General features: G+C 39.5%; 1 protein-coding gene across 2 annotated transcripts in view; it reads left to right on the top strand.

Annotated features, from left to right (window-relative positions):
* The window catches only part of axl (AXL receptor tyrosine kinase), a 53,107-nt gene that overhangs the window by 9,960 nt on the left and 20,734 nt on the right, over window positions 1-22,413 (top strand). The window contains exons 5-11 of one of the 2 annotated variants that reach the window (XM_077207523.1): window positions 1,786-1,866; window positions 2,444-2,559; window positions 7,042-7,225; window positions 17,168-17,307; window positions 18,608-18,752; window positions 18,849-18,866; window positions 21,307-21,436. In XM_077207523.1, coding sequence (XP_077063638.1) covers window positions 1,786-1,866; window positions 2,444-2,559; window positions 7,042-7,225; window positions 17,168-17,307; window positions 18,608-18,752; window positions 18,849-18,866; window positions 21,307-21,436 — 814 coding nt within the window. Of the gene's footprint in view, window positions 1-1,785; window positions 1,867-2,443; window positions 2,560-7,041; window positions 7,226-17,167; window positions 17,308-18,607; window positions 18,753-18,848; window positions 18,867-21,285; window positions 21,437-22,413 lie in introns of both variants that reach the window. The other variant, XM_077207522.1, reaches the window with a different exon arrangement.

Here is a 22,413-nt window from a genome sequence, read left to right as displayed (position 1 = left end):
TTGAACTCCGGTGGCCTTTCATCAATGGACACATAGTGTTCCTCAATGACACACATAAGCGTTATTTTCCCACAAAGTGCGAAGAATGCTGTGTGTGAGAAAGAGAGCCTTCATTTGACATGTTTCTGTGAATGTCAGCATATGTCTGTGTGTGTGTGTGTGTGTGTGTGTGTGTGTGTGTGTGTGTGTGTGTGTGTGCTCTCCTCAGTGTTTTCCTTAAAGCAGAAGTAGCTCTTTTCAAATCAGCTCTTTTTAATTTCCCAAATGAATGTGTTTTTAACCCACAATCACATTCTGAAGCTCAACCACAACCACAATCCAACACAACTTTTGATAACACTTTTGACAATCTGTTGACTAAAGTAATGTTGCAACTACATGTCAGCTAACTCTAATTAGTATTAGTAGCGTATGAGTAGACTGCTTAATATCTGCTAAATTAGTGCTGGGCGGTTTGACCAAAAATTTATATCACGTTTTTTTTCAAAATTATGCCGGTTTTCCGGTTTATGACGGGTTTTTTTCATGCATAATCAGGTGTTCAAAGCATTTTCTACTGGTTGAGTGAGGAATTACTGCAGTAAATTGACTTAGGATGGTCATTAGTGAATATTGTAGAATAGAATAGCGCCCAGTATAACCTAAAATTGTTATTTCTTAACGTTCTAATAACGTTCTTATAACCAGGAAATAACGTTAATACAACGTTTATATAACAGGAGAATTGTACGTTCTTATGACGTTTGAATGATGTTCTTATAACCAAGCAAGAACGTTAATACAACGTTTATATAACAGGAGAATTGTACGTTCTTATGACGTTTGAATGATGTTCTTATAACCAAGCAAGAACGTTAATACAACGTTTATATAACTGGAGAATTGTACGTTCTAATGACGTATGAATGATGTTCTTATAACCAAGCAAGAACGTTAATACAACGTTTATATAACTGGAGAATTGTACGTTCTTATAACGTTTTGAATAAAGTTCTTATAACCAAGAAATAACGTTAATACAACGTCTAAAAAACTGGACATTTTGAATGTCCCTAGAACATTCAGAAATAACGTTAACGTATTTATAACTTAATGGGAACATTATGTAAACGTTCTTATAACCTAAAATTGTTAGCTGGGGAAGAGGAGAGATTCGCGATTGCACAACACGTTTTAAGTGCAGGATTCTCTGAGCGAGCCCAGAGAAAATAGACCTATTTTAACAAGAGCAGCGTGTATCTTAGGGCACATTATATTCCGCGCGCGAGCAGAGAGATTCGCGCATTATATAAATGTACTTTCGCGCTACAATAATGCGCTCAGCATCCATCGTCCATGTAAAGTAACAGAGCACTGCTGTTTGTTTACCCTCACTCGTCGCTGCTTAGAAGTGCAACATTGTAAAGGGTCCGTCTGAAACAGTGTCGCGCAGCGTAACGTTCGTTCCGAACGTTGTGTAATTAAATACACCGGTATGGCGGTTTATTCAAAATCAATATCGTGACGAAAATATAAACCGGTTTTCGGTTTGAACCGGTTTACCGCCCAGCACTATGCTAAATGTTTATTGTGATGCTCCCCAAGTGACTTTGCAACTACATGTCAACTTATTCTGCTAACCCAAACCTAACAGACTACTAATACTCAATACTCTACTGAAATATAGTTAGTTTACATGTAGGTACAACATTACTATAAATCAACAGAAAATGAAGTGTAACCCAACTTTGCAGATTTGTGTTTTAGTCTCAGCTTTCTCAATCATGTTGTTTGACTCCTCTGCAGGTCTGAATAAAAGCAGCTCTTTCTCCTGTGAGGCACACAATCGTAAAGGTGTGGCATCGTCTGGCACGGGCGCTGTGACGGGTAAGTGGGACGTCCTGAAGTGAGGGTGTTTATGTGCTTCTAGGCCCTGTTTTTACCTGCCATTCATGAGTGGTCAGCCAAAACAATGCTCTCTCACCGCATGAGATTCGTGAGTCACAAATGATTCCAGTAATATTTAATGCTGCAATAAGCTAAAACATACATAGTTCACACAAATACAAAGTACATTTCATTTATAAGGTGATGGACAGTGAAATTGGTGAGCAGTTGAGGAGGAGTCAGAAGATAGAGACGATGTAATTATTTACGACTCCTTAAGTTTGGCTTGTATTGAGCTCTCGTTGTAACACGGCTCACTGTGAACAAACAACTACCGCTATGTAAAATTATGCAGAATTGTGATGAATGACGATACGTGATGTGAAAGTCACAAGAATCCCGATATGACTGTTCAGATGGAGGCTGCGTTGCAAAACATCAGACCTGTGTCTGACCAAATCAGAATCGAGAAGATCAGATCGCTTGTGGTTTGTTATATGAGTCACATATGAGCAAAAATTGTATATTTTGCCTAATATATAAATGTTTTATATCTATCTTTGATCTTCCTGTCTAGTCCTTCCTTCCGAACCCCATGGCATTAAAGCCGAAGACATCACTAATTCAAGTGTCCGTCTGTCTTGGCACATGGGCTTTGGAGGAATCTATCCCATCAGCCTCTGCATTGTTCAGGTACCTTCAAAACTTTCTTTCAATACATCGATAACAGAATGAGTGAGTGTGTGTTTGTTTCAAACTGTTGTGTCGTTTGACTTTGACAAGCCCGTGATGATGCATCTGTTTTGTTCCACAAATGTGAGTCAGAACCGTTGTACCCACATACACACGCTGCTTAATCACGCTGTAGCTGAGAGGATCACGTTTCACTTTAAAAGAGGCCCTGTACGACTCACTTTTGAGGCCCAGTTCCCCCTATGTTCTGGGGCCCTGGTAGGACGTGAGCTTGTGTGTGTGTGTGTGTGTGTGTGTGTGTTGTGTGTGTGTGTGTGTGTGTGTGTTGTGTGTGTGTGTGTGTGTGTCACACACTCCCCTTGGCTTGAGCACCACCCCAAAGTGCCTGGTTCTAATAAAAAAGGCTCTTGTGTCTGAGCCTTCGCCCCTCCTCTGGTTCCCCAAATCTACAGAACCGAACGCTCCAAACTGAGACAAAACACACTAACCTGAGGAAACTGAAGGACAATACGAAAGAAATGAGGAACAATGGAAAAGCCAGAAAAGTTTAACATAGCTCAACTGACGCAATACTGATTTATTTATTTATTTATGAACTTGTCCATATACTGTACCAGTGTGAGGTAATTCATTGCTTAACTAATAGGGGATTAACAATATATAGTGTCACAATATATCGCGGATGTATGTATCATGGATAGTGACAATATGTATTGTGTAGTTCACCCAGAATACAAGTACTGTGTGTGAATGTTTTTTACAAGTTTAAAGAGTTTCAGTGTCAGTACTGCATTAAACTAATATATATAATGTTGAATATAATGTATAATAATGCAATGAGGGAATATTTGTGTGTCCTGATAAATGTCTTCTGTTACCAGTAATAAGAGGCCTACATTATTTTAAATAGATCTAGTCAGTGACAGAGTGCAAGCATATTCATCTAAAATAATTCTGTATTTTCAGCTTCAGAATTATGAATATTGTTATTCTGGTGTCTCTATTGTCCTGTGCATTGGGTTTCCAGCACCAAGTCCAAGCCTATTCATTTACACACACAATTTAATACCCAATTTAGCATTTTAATCAACAGTACATTTTTTTGTTAACCTTTTACAAGATCATATGTCTTGGAGTATCGCAATAATATTGTATCGTGAGTTCAGTATCGTGACAGAAGGGTATCTTTACACTCCTATTAACTCAACATACTTTTGTCATTTAATAAAAAAATAAAAATAAAAAAAAACAAGACGGTGCATGAAAATACATTTGGCCACAGTACAATTATTGTAATTCCTAAAGCTCAATCAATAGAGGAACCAATTTATGTCCATCTGTGAACCTTTCCAATAAAATGAACACATTTAAGAAACATGCATCTAAGCCTATAGAGATGTCAATCTGCTCAAATACAGAAATATGTCCGGTCACTGCAAATGATGTTCTAGACAGAGTTAATCTAACCCATCGTAGGGGAATTCACCAGCTGTGTGAGTCAGTAACCAGCAGTGCTCTTTTCATCCTATTTATTGACTCACCCTGAATCACTGAGTCGTGACTCACGTGTGACTCCTCACTCCAGAATGAAGCTCTTCGAGATAATCAGGAAGAACCACCTCTGCATTGAGCTCTGAGTGTTATGACACATCTTCTCTTTCAGACCGCAGCACTGATCCAATCACGAGCCGGTTCTTTCACATATCAACATTTGCTTACTGTAAAGGAGCAATAATGGTGCACTGCAATACAATAATGAAGAAACTACTCTGACAATTATACATCATTTGCTTTTCACTTTACATTAATGAGAATTGAGATGCAAGATTTGCATTATTGCAAGATTATATATATATATATATATATATATATATATAAAGCTTATGTCTCCCGAATGATGTGCAAATAACCTTAATATAATTTTTTATAATTTTTTGCAAAATATTATGCAACATATAAACATTTATTTATTTTTAAAATGTCTTTTCTCCACAGTTACGTGGGATTCACAGTAATACGAATCATTATTTCATATTCATATTTTGTTGTTTTATGTTGTGTTTCTGGCTTGAACTTGCATGCAACCTGAATTCTGTGGAATTCTTGTAAACATTTTTAGTCATGCCAACCAAGCTTTTGTTGATTTATAAAGCCCACGCTTTCTTTCTTCCCTGTGACTCCTACAGCCGAGACTGATTTGAGGCAGTATAACTCTAGGTAGGTGGCTGGTTATGAGGGGAGTTGGATGTTTTGAGGCTTTGCATCGACAGCATGTTTCTCCTGCTGAGTGAGGTGTTTTCATGTGTCCTGCTGTGCCAGTACAGCTGGAGATGACTTTATTGAAGATGTGTGTGTATGATTACCAGGAGTGTTTGCCAGGACCCTCTCAGGAAAGATGGCTGCATGATTAAGTGTAATGTTGAAGGCGTCCTATTATGCCCTTGCATGAAGTCTTGATTTAGATTTTGGGGTGTACTAGAATATCTTCTACTTCAAAAATATTTTACAATATATATATATATATATATATATAAAGCACACATTAAAGCTTATAAGCTTGGCGTGTCCCAGGCTTAAAGGTGCAATGTGTAATATTTCTGAGGATCTTTTGACAGAAATGCAATATGAGATCCATAACTATGTTTTCAGTGGTGTATAAAGACCTTACTTAATGAACCGTTATGTTTTTATTACCTTAGAATGAGACATTTATATCTCCATAACCGCGCGCTCCCCCTTCTGTGGAGGTCGACGTATTGTGTCGTCATGTTTCTACCGTAGCCGACAACGAACACACAGCGCTACAGAGCGCGTTTCCTCACTACCTTGCAAAAGAAGTTTTCAGTGGTGTATAAAGACCTTACTTAATGAACTGTAATATTTGTATTACCTTAGAATGAGCAGTTTCGGTCTACACACTGCGGGTTCCCTTACATTGAAATGCGCAACATTCACGGTGGCCCTAAACAGACAAACGCGTTTCGTTACTATGTTGCTCTTCGTGAAAGGAAGCAAGCTTAGTTCAGCGAATAAAACACTCACAGAATGATGAACAAGTAACAATAAAATTCGCAATAACATATAGTTTTACTGAATAATTAAGTAAACATCATTTTTTAATTTATCCTTGTAAAGAAACCTTATTGCTGAACTGGCTACTCTCTGCTGTCTCAGAAAATGACATAATTTTTCCTGTCGGCCACTGTAACTTTTGTTGGTTGCAATTCATAACCTCACCACTAGATGCCGCTAAAAATCACACACTGCACCTTTAACACAACTGTGTTTTTCTTTCCGTGAAAGATACAGCAACATAAAATCAAAACAAATAAATGAATGTTACATTTGTACCGTATATATATTTTAAACATGCACTGGAAAATGATTAGGTTTACAAGTGTACCAACAAGGACTGTGAAATAATTGTGTGTTTACACAGAACTAACGTGTAAGGTGTATTTCAAAATCCTGATATTTACACTGACACTAGCACAGGATCCTGGGGAAAGGAGAAGTGATAGAGGTCGCTTCTTCTTTGCCCTAAACAGAAAGTGAATGTCACACAAGTAATTTGTGGCTGTTCCCTGTGTGTGTCCACACACCAATCTGGAAAAAGTTACTAAAAGTTACTTATTCTTGCCTCATTTAAAAAATAAAATGATAACAATAATTTTCCATAGTCGTAGGATGTCCATTCAGCATACTAACCACGGGACAGTGAGATTTGTTGAGTGAAGCAAACAGATTCTCACTCATTTAATATTTGTGTGAAATATTAAATATTAAAAGTGTTTGATCATTTAAAAAAAGATTGTGGATTTTTTTTTTTTTTACAAACAAACATTTATTGCATTTTGGTGTCGGGCAAAGTGTTATAGATGGGACTTAGCCTGGTCCCACCAGACTCTCGTACATTTCATTTCATTTGTACATAGAGTCTGGCACCGCTCCATTGACAAGCGTCCTTGTAGGCGGGAACTCTATTGAAGTTTAAAACTATTGGATCTGCCCAGAGTTACCCTGGATCTGCCACAACCAATCGCTAAAGTTTGGTCGTGACGTATGCCTAATGTTCGCCTTAGCCAACTCATTCACCACTAACGGAGCGAGCTGGAAAATCAAACTTCTCCCGAACCCCGTGGGGAGGTTCTTGCTCCGGCTTTAACTTCTTGATATTCGGCAGCGTTGCCACAACGGACCGAATGGCTTCGCTCGCATCTTTCTCCGCTGCCATTACTGAACTACAACGCAAAGTAACACATAATATCAACGTCATCGTTCTCAGCCACTCCCTCTGTTCGCTGATTGGCCCGGTAAAAAATTTATCTGAGAGAACCAAGGTCTACAGCACAATCCCAGACCTAGTACTGAAGGAAAATGAAAATTGAGCGGAAGTACGTAGGAGGGCGGAGCCAGGCTAGACTAGGAAATGATAAGAAACCCCTAAAAATCATCTAATTGTTAAAATCCAATACCTTTCAGGTTAAAGCTTCTGGTGAAGACTCGGATCAGCTGATCTACAACCTGGAGGTCAGCGCACCAGACACCAGTCATCTGATCTCAGATCTGGAAGCGTTCAGCCAGTATGATTTCAGGATGGCCTGCCGGAGCAGTCAGGGTGTCTCTAACTGGACGGCATGGGTTCCCATCAGCACCAGTGAAGGAGGTAAGCACGTCTGAGAGGAAGAACAAGCCGTTCTCGTGTTCAGATGGTCACAGTGTTACAGTGCAGTCTTCTGCTGGAGGCAGTGGAGCTTAAGTGTGTTTACAGTAGCTAGATGTGTGAGGTCTGTGTCCGCTAAACACTGACATGGAAACTGTCAGGATGGGAAGAGCAGGACTGAGAGAGACAGGCATGACTGAAGAGATGTATCTGCTAATGTACATTAGGGATGAGATCAGAGTACTTGGAATCCATCAGGAAAACACATAGGAATGACTAAAATGGCGTTCCCTAATGTGCACTTGGTCTGTGAATGTGCGTTGTGAGGTTCATCTCCAGGTTTTGATGTGTGTTTTCTGCTCTGGCTCTGGCTGGCTGTCAGCTGTAACTGTACTTGAGCTGAAGTAAGTTTTTCCATGCCAGATTATAGTTGAAGGAGTGTTTGTAGAAGAGAGAGTGAGGTGGGCATCTGGCTGATGGGTACTTTCCATAAATTGGCATTATGAAATGTTTCTTTGAAACAAACGACTGTGAGTGCAGCTTTAATACACACAGACAGAAAGTAATGGAGACATGGGGCCTTATTTATAAAATGTTGCATAGAAACCGTCCTACATTTGATCTTACGATCATTTCTCAAATGTGCGTTCGTATGATTCGGAGAACGAATGTACGCACAAAAAGCATGTATGCGTCTCTCTTCCGGATGTGAAATCTATAATTAGCAAATGATTTATAAAAATGATGCGCAGCTGAATGGTTTCAGATTGCCTAATTAATGCCATTAACATATAAAAGAGCACCAGTCACCGTCCAAACCCTTTACTTGAGAACCGCGAGAATTGATTACATTTCCAAATACCAAGTATGTCTGACATGGCACTGAGCCCTTTTCCACGTCAAATACTGTTTTTATAAATTATGAACGATGGCCTAGATTTTAGTTAAAAATGCTTTATAAATGAGGCCGCTGGCGAGTTAATGCAAGCACAAGAAGAATTTCCTTCAAGCTCCTGAAAAACACTATTCCTCAGTGATTGCTCTTTCATTTATTCATTTCGTTTTATTTTTTGCGTTAGAATACTTTTTCATATCCCAGCTTAAAATGAAGAGACAGCAAAAAAATAGCCATTCGTAGGTTGAGTCTTTCAATGTAAACAGCTGGACTTTATAGCACTTCCAAAACATTGATGTGTTTGTTTGATCACTCCACCCAGCCAATCACAGCAGCATCAGCTCAATGGCATAACTTTGAGGCGGAGCTGTCGGTTTACCTGACCAATAACAGATGTTCAGGAAGCCTGACTGAAAACAGTCATTATTCTTGCAGTATCATTTGGTGGATACATTTGAGAGCTATGAAATGAATGTGGAGAGCATAGTTCAAGGACTTTTTTTCAAAGATTTTGATGAGAAATGTTCACATTCATATATCTGACTTTTGATCATAGACTTGGGAAATCTGAGCACAATCTGAGATATTGCTGAAGTCTCTTCTGAATCTCTAGAAGAGACACATGGGATGTTGTTCGCTGGAAAGCAGGACACTTCAGCTAAAATACTCAATTAGCTCTCAATATAATATCCTTAATATCCAGATGAAGCAATTGTGAACATCAACACAAAATGATGTTTTTTTTTTAACAAAGTTTGGGAGGTACACGTTTCAATGATCTACCCAATCATACAATATATATATACACAGCCGATTCACAAATTTTTAACTCTATTGGAGTTAGACAACACGTGTCAGGACCTCCGTTCCTCGACAGTCATTCCTGCATCCCTCCGCCCCCCCCCGACTCCTCACTCTCGCTAGTTCCTATCCCAGCCCGGGACACAGGGAGTACTCTGGGCTCGAAGCCAACCCCCCGGAGAGCACGCCAAATAACCTTACTCTTTTACTCTATCTAATTATTTGTACATGCAAACTCGTGAAATCAGAGTTGACTGTGTGTTTCCTAATACACATCATAGGTTTAGTTGTGCATAGTAAAATGCATCCTTTCTGATGTTTTCACACATTTGTGCGCTGTTGTACAGGAAATCAGTTGTCCATAGGAACGAGGCTGCAGTTTATCATAGCTGTGATTATGTACAGTACTCCAGTACAATTATGAGTTAATGGGATAGCTCACCCAAAAATGTAAATTATGTCAGTATTTACTCTCCCCCATGTTGTTCAACCCCGTAAGACCTTCGTTCATCTTCTGAACAAAAATTAAGATATTTTTGATGAAATCTGAGAGCTGGATCACTCCTCCATACTAGTCCATAGGCTTCTTAAGCGATTGACACTTGCCAGCCCCGAAAAGTTATTAAAGTTATTATCGTTTAAAATAGTCCAAGTGACTACAGTGGCTCAATCTTAAGTTTATCAAGCAAAGAGATTACTTTTCGTGCGCAAAAGAACCCCAAAAATAACTTTATTACAACTATTCATTTCCTTCTCTCTGGGCCTCGAGTCAGGTTAGTAGTTTAACAGCGTATGATCTGTTGTTGTATGTCACACGCATCACCCACATGACCAGCGTCGGCCACATGACCAGCAAAGGCCCACAGAGAAGGAAATGAATAAGTACTGAGAGAATTTACATTTTTGGGTGAACTATCCCTTTAAGTTAATGTTGAGTAACTAACCGTTCTATCAGAAAGACTCGGGAGAATAAATACTGTAACAATAAATACATTTATTGATAGCCCAGCAAGCAATAAAGTTATTTGGCGTAGGCCCCGTCCATAGCTCGCAATCCGAGGGTCCGGACTCTGCATTTCCTGCCTGAAGATGAAGGCAGGGGTGCAGCCGACCCCCTGGGAGGTATAGGAAGGGACCTTCCTGGTGGTGGTGGGGAGGATGGAGGTAATTGTTTTGCGTCAGCATCTGTGAACTCAGACATGTGTAAGTACCGGTCTTTTATACCGCAAGTATTAGACATGATTGGATAGATGAGAAGGTAATAAGTGACGTAGCAATTGAGTCTTCCTGGCAGAACTTAACGCTAAAGCTTCCATTTCGTCCAAAATTTGTCCACTTTGTATACTTGTTCTGTAGCAATGAACATATTTCCAAAAGAAGTCGAAGTGTCAAGCTTGTGAGTGGAGCGACAGCTATTGTCCATCACTGCTCTATAATCACTCCGCTCCAACTCCACTACGGGTTTTACATTACGTGCTCCAACACACAATGTACTCTTGGCTCCGCGTGCACTCACATCTGGTGCACTCACAACACTGTGCACAATGAGTGTGAAACAAACACTGACACATATTATACAATACATGGACGTAAAATGGGTTTGTAATGCCATCTCATGTTGTCTTTAAAAAGGTCTTACTTGTGATTCTCTTTCCCTATGTCTTCTGCTTAACCATATTTACTTTTATCCGACTTTTCAATCTCCAGTGTATAATTTACATCAGCGCTGTGTCAGTATGTGGGAGGGGCGAGAGACAGGAATAATGGAGGAGAGAAGGAAATGTTTCATTTTTTCCAGGAGAGGGTTTTGGTCGTGAACGGCTGTACTGGGGTGTGTGTGTTTATATGTGTGTGTAGGTGTGTTGTTGTTTTTGGTTATTAGTGGCGGACTCAAAGCTTTTCTGTAGCACCTCTTTTGCTCTCTCTCTGTTCTGCTTTTCTCAATCTTTCTCCCTACAAGAAAAATCACCAATTAGATGTGGGTTATCTGTTGGTATATACCACGTTACAAATGTGTGATATCATATACTGCAGTATGCATATTTGCACAGCAGATCCATAAGACCTCTGTTATTTTTCATATTTTCTGATATTTTTTCCCATCCATTGAAAATTCACGCAACCAAAACCTTCAGGCTTCGAATAGATACAGTAAAAGTAATCCATATGAATGGAGTGGTTTAAAGACATATCACTTTATATGATGAACATTTAATTTGTGACACACCACATACACACCGTTCTTGCGTGACACACGAGAATAACCCTCCATTCACCACGTTAGAAGTGTGTATGTGTGTTGATCAATGTTCTTATGGACTTGTGGGAAATTAATGGTGACAGAATTTAAATGTTTGTATGAACTAACTCTTTAAGGGAAGTAACACATGAGTTCTGCTGATCAACTGATCACAAGTGTGCAATGTATGAGAGAAAAATCTGATATTTTTAAATCTGATAAACTCAAATATTTCAGATTCTTCCAAGACTAAATGATCTGAGTTGCTACATTAATTTTATAGCTCTAATGCGTGTCAACAAATATTTAATTTGTGTCTATTTGAATTTTACTACCCCCCCCACCCCCCCCCCCCCCCCCCCCCCAAAAAAAAAACATTTTAAAAGAAACATATTAGATAAATTTAATACCTAAAGGATTAGTTCACCTCAAAATGAAAATTTCCTAATAATTTACTCACCCCAATCCCATCCAAGATATCCATGTCTTTCTTTCCTCAGTGGAAGAGAAATTAAGTTTTTTGAGGAAAACATTTCTGGATTTTTCTTCGAATAATGGACTTCAATGACAACCAACATTTTGAAGTCCAAATCAATGCGGTTTCAAAGGTCTTTGAAGAGCTTCAGCGGACTGTGCACGATCGCAGCTGAGGAAGAGGGTCTTATCTAGCGAAACGATAGGTCAATTTTAAAAACTACAATTTTTAACTACAATTTGTAAAAAATTTTAACTACAATTGTGCGGATTGAGCTGATCTGCAACGCGCAACTACATCATCACATTGAAAGGTCAGGCTCGATCTCGCCGTTGTCGGCGGAAGTACCGCCCCACTGTTTACAAAGCGACCAGTACAATTTGAACTATCCTCCTTCGCACGGTCGAGTGGGGCGGTACTTCCGCCGGCGTCCGCGACATCGAGCGTGACCTTTCAACGTGATGAGCGCGTTGCAGATCAGCTCAATCCGAACAATTGTAGTTAAAAACTATATATATATATTTTTGAAAATGACCTATCATTTCGCAAGATAAGCCCCTCCTCCTCCTCAGCTGCGATCGTGCACAGTCCGCTGAAGCTCTTCAAAGACCTTTGAAACCGCATTGATTTGGACTTCAAAACGCTGGTTGCCATTGAAGTCCATTATTCGAAGAAAAATCCAGAAATGTTTTCCTCAAAAAACATAATTTCTCTTCCACTGAGGAAAGAAAGACATGGATATCTTGGATGGTATTGGGGTGAGTAAATTATTGAGGTGAACTAATCCTTTAACTGAGAACAACACCATCTCACTTGAGCTACAAAAAAGAGCAAACTCTGAGCAATATTTTTTTTAATCTCTTGCTCGACTAATCCTACAAATTCTCTTCTAGAAAGAATGTCCTGCTTTCCCAAACACGCTACATTGACTTCTGTCCCTCCCCCGTTTCATGTAGCGGCCCCTGTCTCATCTGCCCTGACCTCACATGACCTTTGATTTATTCTTGCCCAAAAAAAAAGAGAAGGAATGAAATACAGACATGCACACACTGTGGGAAAAGTGAATGGGGCAGAGGACTGCTGTGATGGATAGGACAGGAAAAAGAGGAGGGGTTTGTGAAGAAGAAAAAACATACTCTTTGCTAGTTTCCCAGAGTCCCACATTCCCCAAGGGAGGAGAGAGAGAGAGAGAGAGAGAGAGAGAGAGAGAGAGAGAGAGAGAGAGAGAGAGAGAGAGAGAGAGAGAGAGAGAGAGAGAGAGAGAGAGAGAGAGAGAGAGAGAGAAAACAAAGCTGATCGCTGATATCCCAACGAAATTGGTTTGGCACTTTCTATTTGAACGGATTAACTTAAACCTGTGAGCTGAACTTACATAATCATAATCACATCTGCTCGTCTCCACCAGTGCTGGACAAGCTATAAACGCCATAAACGTATAAAGTTAAAGTAGTGGACCAGTTATTTACATTTACATTTATGCATTTGGCTGACGCTTTTATCCAAAGTGACTTACATTGCATTTCTAGGTATACATTTACATTCTTATAAGTTATGAACAGTTTACCTCATGATCTTGAAAATGTTCCTGTAAATGAGCTGTGTGGACTGAATCACTACAGTATATCAGGCTTTCAGTGCCACGTTCGAGGATGTTTTAACAGAGCATTTCTGATTGCTCATTTCAGCTGTAAAATGGCATGTTAAAGGGTCACTCCACCCATTTGCATTAAGATTTCCATTGTTAGAAATCCAGTCATACTATTGAATGGTCGTGCAACACTCTTTCATTTTCCCCTGAGACGAGAGAAATCCTCTATTTACCTTTTTCACTTCCTCCTACAATGACGCAAAAATCGTCATTTTACGTCATTGTAGGAGGAAGTGTAAAAGGGGGGGATTTCTGTGAAGACTACAAGCACTACTTCCCACCCTTTCAAACCCGCCCATAGGGGGTTGGACCTAATGCGCGAACAGACCTATCGGATCAGTGCCAGTGCGTTTGATTTCACCGGGATAAACTTTTTGAAAATATGGACGAAGGTACTGAATACGCAGACGGATGCATTATGGAGGATCTGGATTTTGACGAAGTTATGGTAGAAACGGATGTTCGTGGCTACCTTTATGAGCCACAGTATAGCGACGAGCAGCTGAGGACTATGGAGGAACCGGAGGCGGCTGAAGCTGCTGTCACCACAGCCGATGCAGAGGATCTGCTTGCCGCGGACGAGGAGCCCGCAATGGCTCGAGCTGCGGCACATTGGTGGTGCCTATGCTCTCACTGTGCGCCAATGGACACAGAACAAGAGTCTGTCTGCTGCCGAGAATTCCAGCGGTGCTACGGAATCGGAGGATGACACGGACGTGTGTGTTGTTGCTCACCCGAGTTTCACACCCCATATGGATAGCGGCGTCCTGGGGACCTACTTTAGAATACCTAAGTTCAACTGGCAACGTCAGCCAAAGCCTACAGAGTCAAATGGTCGTCTTTCTGTAAAGTAAGTTTATTTTCATTTTGTTAACACGCTAACGTGGCAGGTTCATTGCACAAATATCTTGCAGTTAAGCTAGCTATTGTAGTGGGAGTGGTCTGCGGAACTGAGCATTGCAATGCACTATGGGGATTGTTGTCTCCAATCCACAAGCACTAAAAAGTCATTTTCTGCCTTTTGTCGGCCAAGAAGGTCCTAAATTAGAAATTTATGATACTATGCTACTACATATATGACCCACTTTCAATACATATTCATGTCTCCACCGGTGGAATGACCCTTCAAAATACAATGTAACAACGACAACATTACTGTAACTGGAAAATGTACATTGTTTTGAAAAATGCTGAGTTATTATTTTGCTACTGAAAAAGTACGCAATTTAATGTCAGTTATTATTGGTTATTCCCTAACACTGTCATATTACAAGTGACAGTCTGCCCCGCTATGGCCATGTACCTAACCACATTTAAATACGGGAGTGAATCCCCTAAATATTACGTTCTCTGTGTTTATGAAATACCAGTCACTTCGGAAATAGTGATGATTGACTGCTCATGATTTGTTTATGCTTTGAAGGCTTTTTCACAGAGCACACTCTTGAAGTGTTGCCATCTCACTTATTATAAGCTATTTTGGTCTCATTTTCATTATGAAGAATTTGGATTTGTTTTGATTTATTATTGGCTTTTTTTGGCAAGGTCTGGCAACAAGAATGAGTCACCGTTTTCCCTGTGTTTTTCTTGCCCATACTTGTTTAAATATGGCATTAACAACTAGTTGTTCAGTTCAGTTCACTGTATATCATTGTTTTATGAATGCGATTGTGTCTACCTGCATTTTTTGGGTTAATTCGGTTGGTTACTTTGGTTGTCACTCCCGTGAATCACTGAAGTGTGTGTGTGTACAGAACAGGATTAAGCAGTAAAAGGTTAATTGGCAAGTTTTTCCGTAGTGTGTGTACGTGGCGTATTTTCCTGTAAACACAGCCCTGTCTGCACGAGAGAACAGTCAAAGAAAACCTTTCTGAAAGCACATTTTACACCGTGTGCAACCGCGAACAGTAAACAACGCAATTTGTGACTAATTGCTTTAAGACTGAGGTTCAGGCCTTGTAATGCAGCACATGTGCTCTAAGAAACACACGACTCATAGTTTCATAATCAAAGAGATCAGAATGCTGACTGAGGTTTACTGGTAAAACATGGCCTGGATATATTTTAAGTAGTGATGAATAGAGTAGGATCAAAACTGCAACAACCCCAACAAAACCTACTGGTCCTTCCAGTTTTTGAAACAGCCAGTTTCCTGTCCCTCTATTTATCCTGGATTCTTTGAACTGTCTACTGGACATTTAAAAGAAGATTTCCAAAAAGGAAAGTTCTTGAGAGAGAAGGTTAGGCTGTAGAAATGGGAGAGGAAGGCAGAGCGCTTTTGACAAAAGTGTATTTTCACAGCCATGAGCCAGAGACACATGTGGAAACAATCAGACGTGAAACTCCTCTTGATAACATCATCTGAATGCCACGCCACGATCCGCAACGTCTCCAGCGCAGGGGCGAAGATTTACTGGGTGAAGCGACAGAGAATAAGCTTTCTATCATACCTGAAATGGAGAAAAAAATATACTAAAACTATGGCAGACACACACACACACACACACACACACACACACACACACACACACACACACACACACACACACACACACACACACACACACACAGCTATTTCCAGACCATTACTGCGGCCATTTCCAGTGTGTGTTGTTATTTCTGCTGCTCTGGATTAGACACAGCGACGGCTGCAGTGCAATGAGTTTGACTAAGAAAGCGAGAGAAAAGTAAAGAGGCTCTCTGTTACACTTGCAGAATATATGAAAAGTGAAAATATGTTCAGACTGAAATACAATCTTACCACTTGCTGCATACCGCAGAGAACACGTATACTATGTATTCATTTAAAAATGTGAAAGAGTGCAACACTAGGCCTTGTGCAATGTTTTACATTGTTGTCACATGACCACACCATATCACAAGTCCATGGCATGTAGTTTTCATCTTGGAAATGTACAGTTATTTTGCATTGTAATAATAATGAGTTAATATATCAATATAGAGATCATGCCATTAAATCTGCTGGTAAGTGTGGCGGCGATGGACAAGTGTCACTAGTGTAAGGCTTTGATTTTCTTGCATTTTTAGAGTAAAATGTGTTTTTGAAAGTACATATTTCATATAAAAATTGAAAATAGTATTTTTGTGCATTTTCACTTCAGCAATAATCTTCCAAGTGTCTTTGAAAAGAGATCAAACTTCAGTCTGTGCTCTAAAGCATTCAAGATTCAGATTAAATACAGAGTAAATATAATTTAGTACCATAAAATCCACTAAAAATACAAACTATTAAATAAAAAACATGATAAAACTAAAGTATAGTACATTCATTTCATTGAAATAAAAAAAAAAATCTATGTACAAAAAACTAAACAAAAAGACGTGACATTTTGTCTGCTATATTCTTGCATATGATGTACAGTATATACGTGATTCGTTATTAGTAAGTGTCTTCCTTTGTCACAGCTTTCTCTCTCTCTCTCTCTCTCTCTCTCTCTCTCTCTCTCTCTCTCTCTCTCTCTCTCTCTTCAGTAAAGACTCTCTCTTTGAAACTCATTATTGGGACACATGAGCTCAAGTGAAAATACCTGATTCGGAAAGGCACAGATAATGGCTTAATAACAGGAAAAATATTCGGCAGACCCATTCACTACTTGTGTTTGCTAGATAACATGTGAGCCAGGGGATCAGGTATATTATACAAAAACCTCTAAATTTACTACGCAATAATGAGTGTGTGAGAAGAATGAGTTTAAACTTTATAAATGAAATGAACGCATGATCGCAAATCGAGTCTCTCAGAAATTAGGGCATCTACACGTCTTACCCACTGATAAGCACCGAGAATGTAGATGTTCTATGTTGGTTCTGTTGGTTTTCTTCCTATCACACAGTTTAGATCATTTTTGTTGTTTTATTTGTTTTAGTTCCGGATTCGGCCCCAGACAATGTGACGGTTGTGGTGAACGGGACAGAAGTGTTCCTGAGATGGTCCGAACCTTCTGGAAAGATTAATGGCCAACTGCAGGGATACATGATGGAGTACAGTGGGCCGAGTATGGAACAGGTAACCGTAAACAGTCACACACAGACACACACGTACGCACACACACATTGTTTTTTTATGTTTAATGGGAACTCTACCATTGACATAATGTTTTTTATAGTGTACAAACTGTATATTCTCTCCCCTTACACGAACTCTACCCCTAAACCTGCCCTTCACACACAACTTTCTGTGTTTGTACATAAAAAACATCACAGTATGATTTATAAGCTGTTTTCCTGTTCCTTCAGACAAGGATTTCAGACATTTTGAACCCATAACGTAGGGTTTACTAGGACCACGCACCGATAACAATCTTTTTGTTATCTCTTTGGATTTCCATTCCTTAATCTTGGAGAAAGGACCATTTGTTTTGGACATTGTAATACCTTGGTGTATATGATTATGGTATCATTCAGTACCATTGTATTGCCAAGTTATACTATCATTGAGTTATTTTTGTAACGAAAGGGAAACCTTTTTTTTGTTAAGTCCAGCAAAAATGTTCCGTAGAATTGCATCTTATTCCCTGGGATTTTTAATTAAAATTGACATCAACGACTTTATTTCAAACATGAAATCAAATTGGTTCCATTCCATTCTTTTCTCTCATTGAATAGCTGTGTCGATCCATCAGTTTACAGAAATCAGTGTTTAATGTTGACTCGAACGAACTTCTCATTTGCTTTGCTGAAAATCCAGCATAAAGCAGCATGAATTCCCTGTTGTTCCAGGCTGGTTTATGCTGGTTTGAGCCAGTCTAGTGGTCCCACACAGGTCCCAGTATGAAGAACATACCTTATTGCGGTGACCAGCAATGCTGTTTAATTCAGCAGGGTTAATTTGTTGTCATATCGGGCCCTATCATACACCCTTTGCAATGCAGCGCCAGGCGCAACACAAGTGTTTTTTTTTTAGTTTCAACCCAACGCAGTTTAATAAAAATTTTTAAAGAGCGCGTTAGTAATATGCTCCTATAGACGGGTCCACAATACGCATACACTGTTTATTACACACAGATTTCGTCATGTAAATAGCGAATCCGCCATATTGTGAGCACAACTGGCTTTTAAAGGGAATAGGAGATGAGACTCTGATTGGTTTATTGCACGTTACACCCCAAAACACAGCCATTACTCATTAAGAGAATAGGGACAACCCTTTTTAGACCATGCGCCGCGCGCCTACTTTTGTTCCTGTCGTTTAACTAGCAAAAGTGGATTCGGACACATCCTAAGTGCACTTGCACCGTGCACTTTATAGATCCTTAAAATAGGGCCCATCGTATCACTGATTGGTCTGCATATGTCCATTCTGGCAGGTTCTGGTGGACACGGGTTTGGACACAGAGCTGCTTGTCAACCTCTCAGCACCCCTATCGAATGTTTCCTTCAGAGTGTGTGCGTACACCGGTGCAGGACAGGGACCCTGGACGCCCCTCCAAACCATCACGCTCTTTCATCCTGGTATGAAAGCAGACACACAATAATCTAAAATACTCACATGCTGGTCAAACATGTCCACTCAGTGTTAATGGTCTCTTTTCTTGCAATGTTTTGCAGAAACCGGGCAGTCCAGAGGTGAGTGACATGTACATACGAGTGGGAACCTCCCATTGACTTTTATTAGTCTTTCAGTAATCTTTTTATATTGATCTAATTCTATTTGTTCTACCCTAACCTAACCCTGAAAGAAAGCTTTTTACATTTGTATGTGTTAATCAAGATGTTATTTTACTGAAGTGATTTCAGACATATATGTGATTTGGTGCCACAAGAAATCCGGACCCAGACAATATATGGAAGTGGACTTTTCCTTTTAACTTCCCTTATTTAGTGCCCTTCTTGAAATGTTTTCTGTTTGCTGTTGCCGTCTCAGAAAAAGAGGAAGAAAAAGACAAATTAAGGAAAGAAAGTAACAGAAAGAAATGAAATGAAAGGAAAGCAGTTGCAGACAGAACCTGTGAGGAGTTATGTTGAGTGGGAGGCATGTTTAAAGAGAAACAGAGACTTTAGGGCGATTTCTAGAAGCAGCACACCATGTTGCAAATATGGACATCTTGCACTGAGGTCATTTAATGAGCTAATTCAACCAGTGACCAACTGAACAAAACACACCCACACACACGCGCACGCCCCCCCAGACACTGAACAAAACACACACACACACATGGACACAGGTTACCATGTTTTTTTGGGGACTACCCATATGATTTGTATACTGTCCAAACTGTATATTCTCCCCCCTTACACTAACCCTACACCTAAACCTACCCATCATAGGACACTTTCTGCATTTTTACATTTTCAAAACACTACATTTAGTATGATTTATAAGCTGTTTTCTTCATGGGGAACAAAAAAATATGTGTCCGCATAAGGTCAAGATTTGCTGGTATTACTATCCTTGTGGGGACATTTGGTCAGGGAACAGCAGACACACACACACACACACAGAGAGAGAGAGAGAGAGAGAGAGAGAGAGAGAGAGAGAGTTTCTAGCCTCTTATAGATGTGCTTTGAGGCGTCCAGATGACCATGATAAAATATTAAGACACGTCAGATATTGCTCTGGTGAGCATCGTGCAACACTATTTATTCGTGCAAGCCAGGTTTGAATCTAACCTGGTGTGATTTAACTAGATGCTCTTGTTTAATTTCACAATTGTTTGTAAAGATCAGATCATGACTTCTTCAGTCATTTAAACTAACCGTGACTAATTTACAACAAGTCTGCAATACAAAGTCATGCATGCTCTTCTAATGTAGGGCTCACTATAACTAGCCACTGACACTACAGCAGATTTCAGACCTGTTTAAAATCTGTGTAACCATTTGCCAAGTGTGTGTACGGTTCTGACAAGCGAAAGGCAGCAATGAGCAACAAGAGGAGAGAGGCCAATACATGAATCAATAAAAACATAAAGAACTAGGAGTTTATATTCAGAGCCAGTAGCCAATGCAGCAATGATTAAACTGGACAAGTATGACACATTTTCCAGATCTGGTAATAACTGTTGCTTCTGCATTTTGAATAAATGGAACCAGATTGTTTATAGAGACTACAGGAAATCCAGCCTGCAGTGCATTATAATAATCTTGAGTTCATGAACGCATGGACTAGCATTTCGGCATCAGGAACAGAAAGTTTCGTAACTCAGATTTCTCAGGAAGAAGAATTTGTCAAGCAAAAATCCCTATTAAGCTTGACATCCGTCTAGAAGACCTGTAGAAAGAGTGATCTCAGTGCATTCATATTTGTAGCAGCTTATATTTAGAATTTTTTAGATTTTGTCAGAATTTGATTGTAGGAAATGACTGACCATGAGAAGCGCCACACCGCTTCGCAACGTGAGTAGGACAACTCAAGGCAACAGTATATCAGTCACTATCAGTGTTGCCAACTATTTTCAATGGAAAGTAGCTAAAGCCTGCTCGAAAAGTAGCTAAATGTCATTAGATGATGTGCTAACTGTTGGATCTTTACATCTGTTTTCTCTCTTAATACGTGCTCATATGCTATATTTTAATATAATATATAGTCGATCATCCAAAAAAGCTGTTATGATTTGCATATTTTCTGTCAGACAATGGAAAAGAGTATGATATACAGTAGCGGTTGACTACATTTACCAGCGGTCCAAAATGCCGCTTGATTGGTTACTAGTTACTTTTTCGAAAAGTTGCTAAATGGGTCTGAAAAGTCGCTAAGTTGCCAACACTGATCACTATTATATATGACAGACTCTTAATTTCTCTAATGTGGAGACTTGGTGAGATATTCTGATTGGGGCCATTCATAGCTTTGTAGAGATGGAAAAGGAAAAGCACCACTCTTTTCTACAAAACAAAAGCACAGACAGAAAATACAATATACAGTCAGAGGCTTTGTCATGCTTTGAAACCCTGTTTAATAGGCAGTTTGCTAGGTTTTGAAACAAAGCTATACATACACATCAGTGCTTACATGTATTTCCTCTTTATACTCGTTTAAATGGACATAATTGTCTTTTTACATCAGGTCTCTCGAGTCCTCCGGCGTTCTCCTGGCACTGGTGGTACGTGGTGATGGCCATCGCCGTCGCTGTCGCTCTAGCTGTGCTCTTGGCTGTGTACGTGACCAGGCTGAGGCGGAAGGAGACGCGCTTTGGGTGAGTGGTGATGAGGCTTTCACTGTCTTTTCCATTCAGTGGCCACACACATTTTCTTTGTTTTTCCTTTCAGGATTCTAACAGCAGAGATGTCTATGCTACTATTAAACTTAACTAAAAAATGTCAGGAAAATGATTGACTGATTAAAAATGAAAGGCTTTTAAAGGCTATTATACTTTTTTACATGCTAAAGTCCCCCTGTAGTCAATAATGTTATCCATTTAAACTCATCTTTGATCACCAAAATGACATTTAAAAATTTAACATTTAAAAAAAATTTTCTTGAAAAATATGTCTTCATGCCTTAAAATAGCTTGACTGTAACTCTACACCCTTTCCTCATTTAGTATACGTGGTTCTATGAATATGCAAATGAGCCCCGCCTCCACTCACTCACTCACTCAGCTCAGAGGTCCACTCGTTGATGATCACACGTTGATCTGATTGGTTACAAGGTAGTTTGTGACGTCAGAAACACCAGCGATTTCAAACCGTGTTTTTGAGACTGTCTTTGGTTCACTGCAGTTTTAAAGAGAAAATACTCAGCAATGCTGTCGACTTATGAATTTACACACGGTATAAGCATACATTAAAGCATATTAAAAACACCACATAGACATATAAACAACAAAATCAAAGCTTGATTTTCACCACATGGGGACTTTAATCTAATATTGCTGTTCAACATGTTCATATAATGTTGCTGTTTGCATGTTTGCATGCTGTTTGCATTTTTCAAGACGATAACGGTATTGTTTTCAAAAACTTGCACTTTAAATCTCGTTTCAGGCCCCCAAAACACTGTTGTTGCGTAAATAAATTGCCAAACCGCATATAAAGTTTTTGGATTTTAGTTGAAAGCAGTGTAGTGCAAACGGTGTTTCTGAACTCCCTGAAACGCCTCCATTGTAGTCTTGAGTTTCTTCCGAGAACAAACACATCACAATATTCCTTATTTAAATAATCAATATGCAGA

The sequence above is a fragment of the Siphateles boraxobius genome, unplaced genomic scaffold, assembly GCF_051911475.1.
Source record: "Siphateles boraxobius isolate OS27281-9 unplaced genomic scaffold, OSU_SipBor_1 6, whole genome shotgun sequence".
NCBI lineage: Eukaryota > Metazoa > Chordata > Actinopteri > Cypriniformes > Leuciscidae > Siphateles > Siphateles boraxobius.
This window is presented reverse-complemented; position numbering and strand designations above follow the sequence as displayed.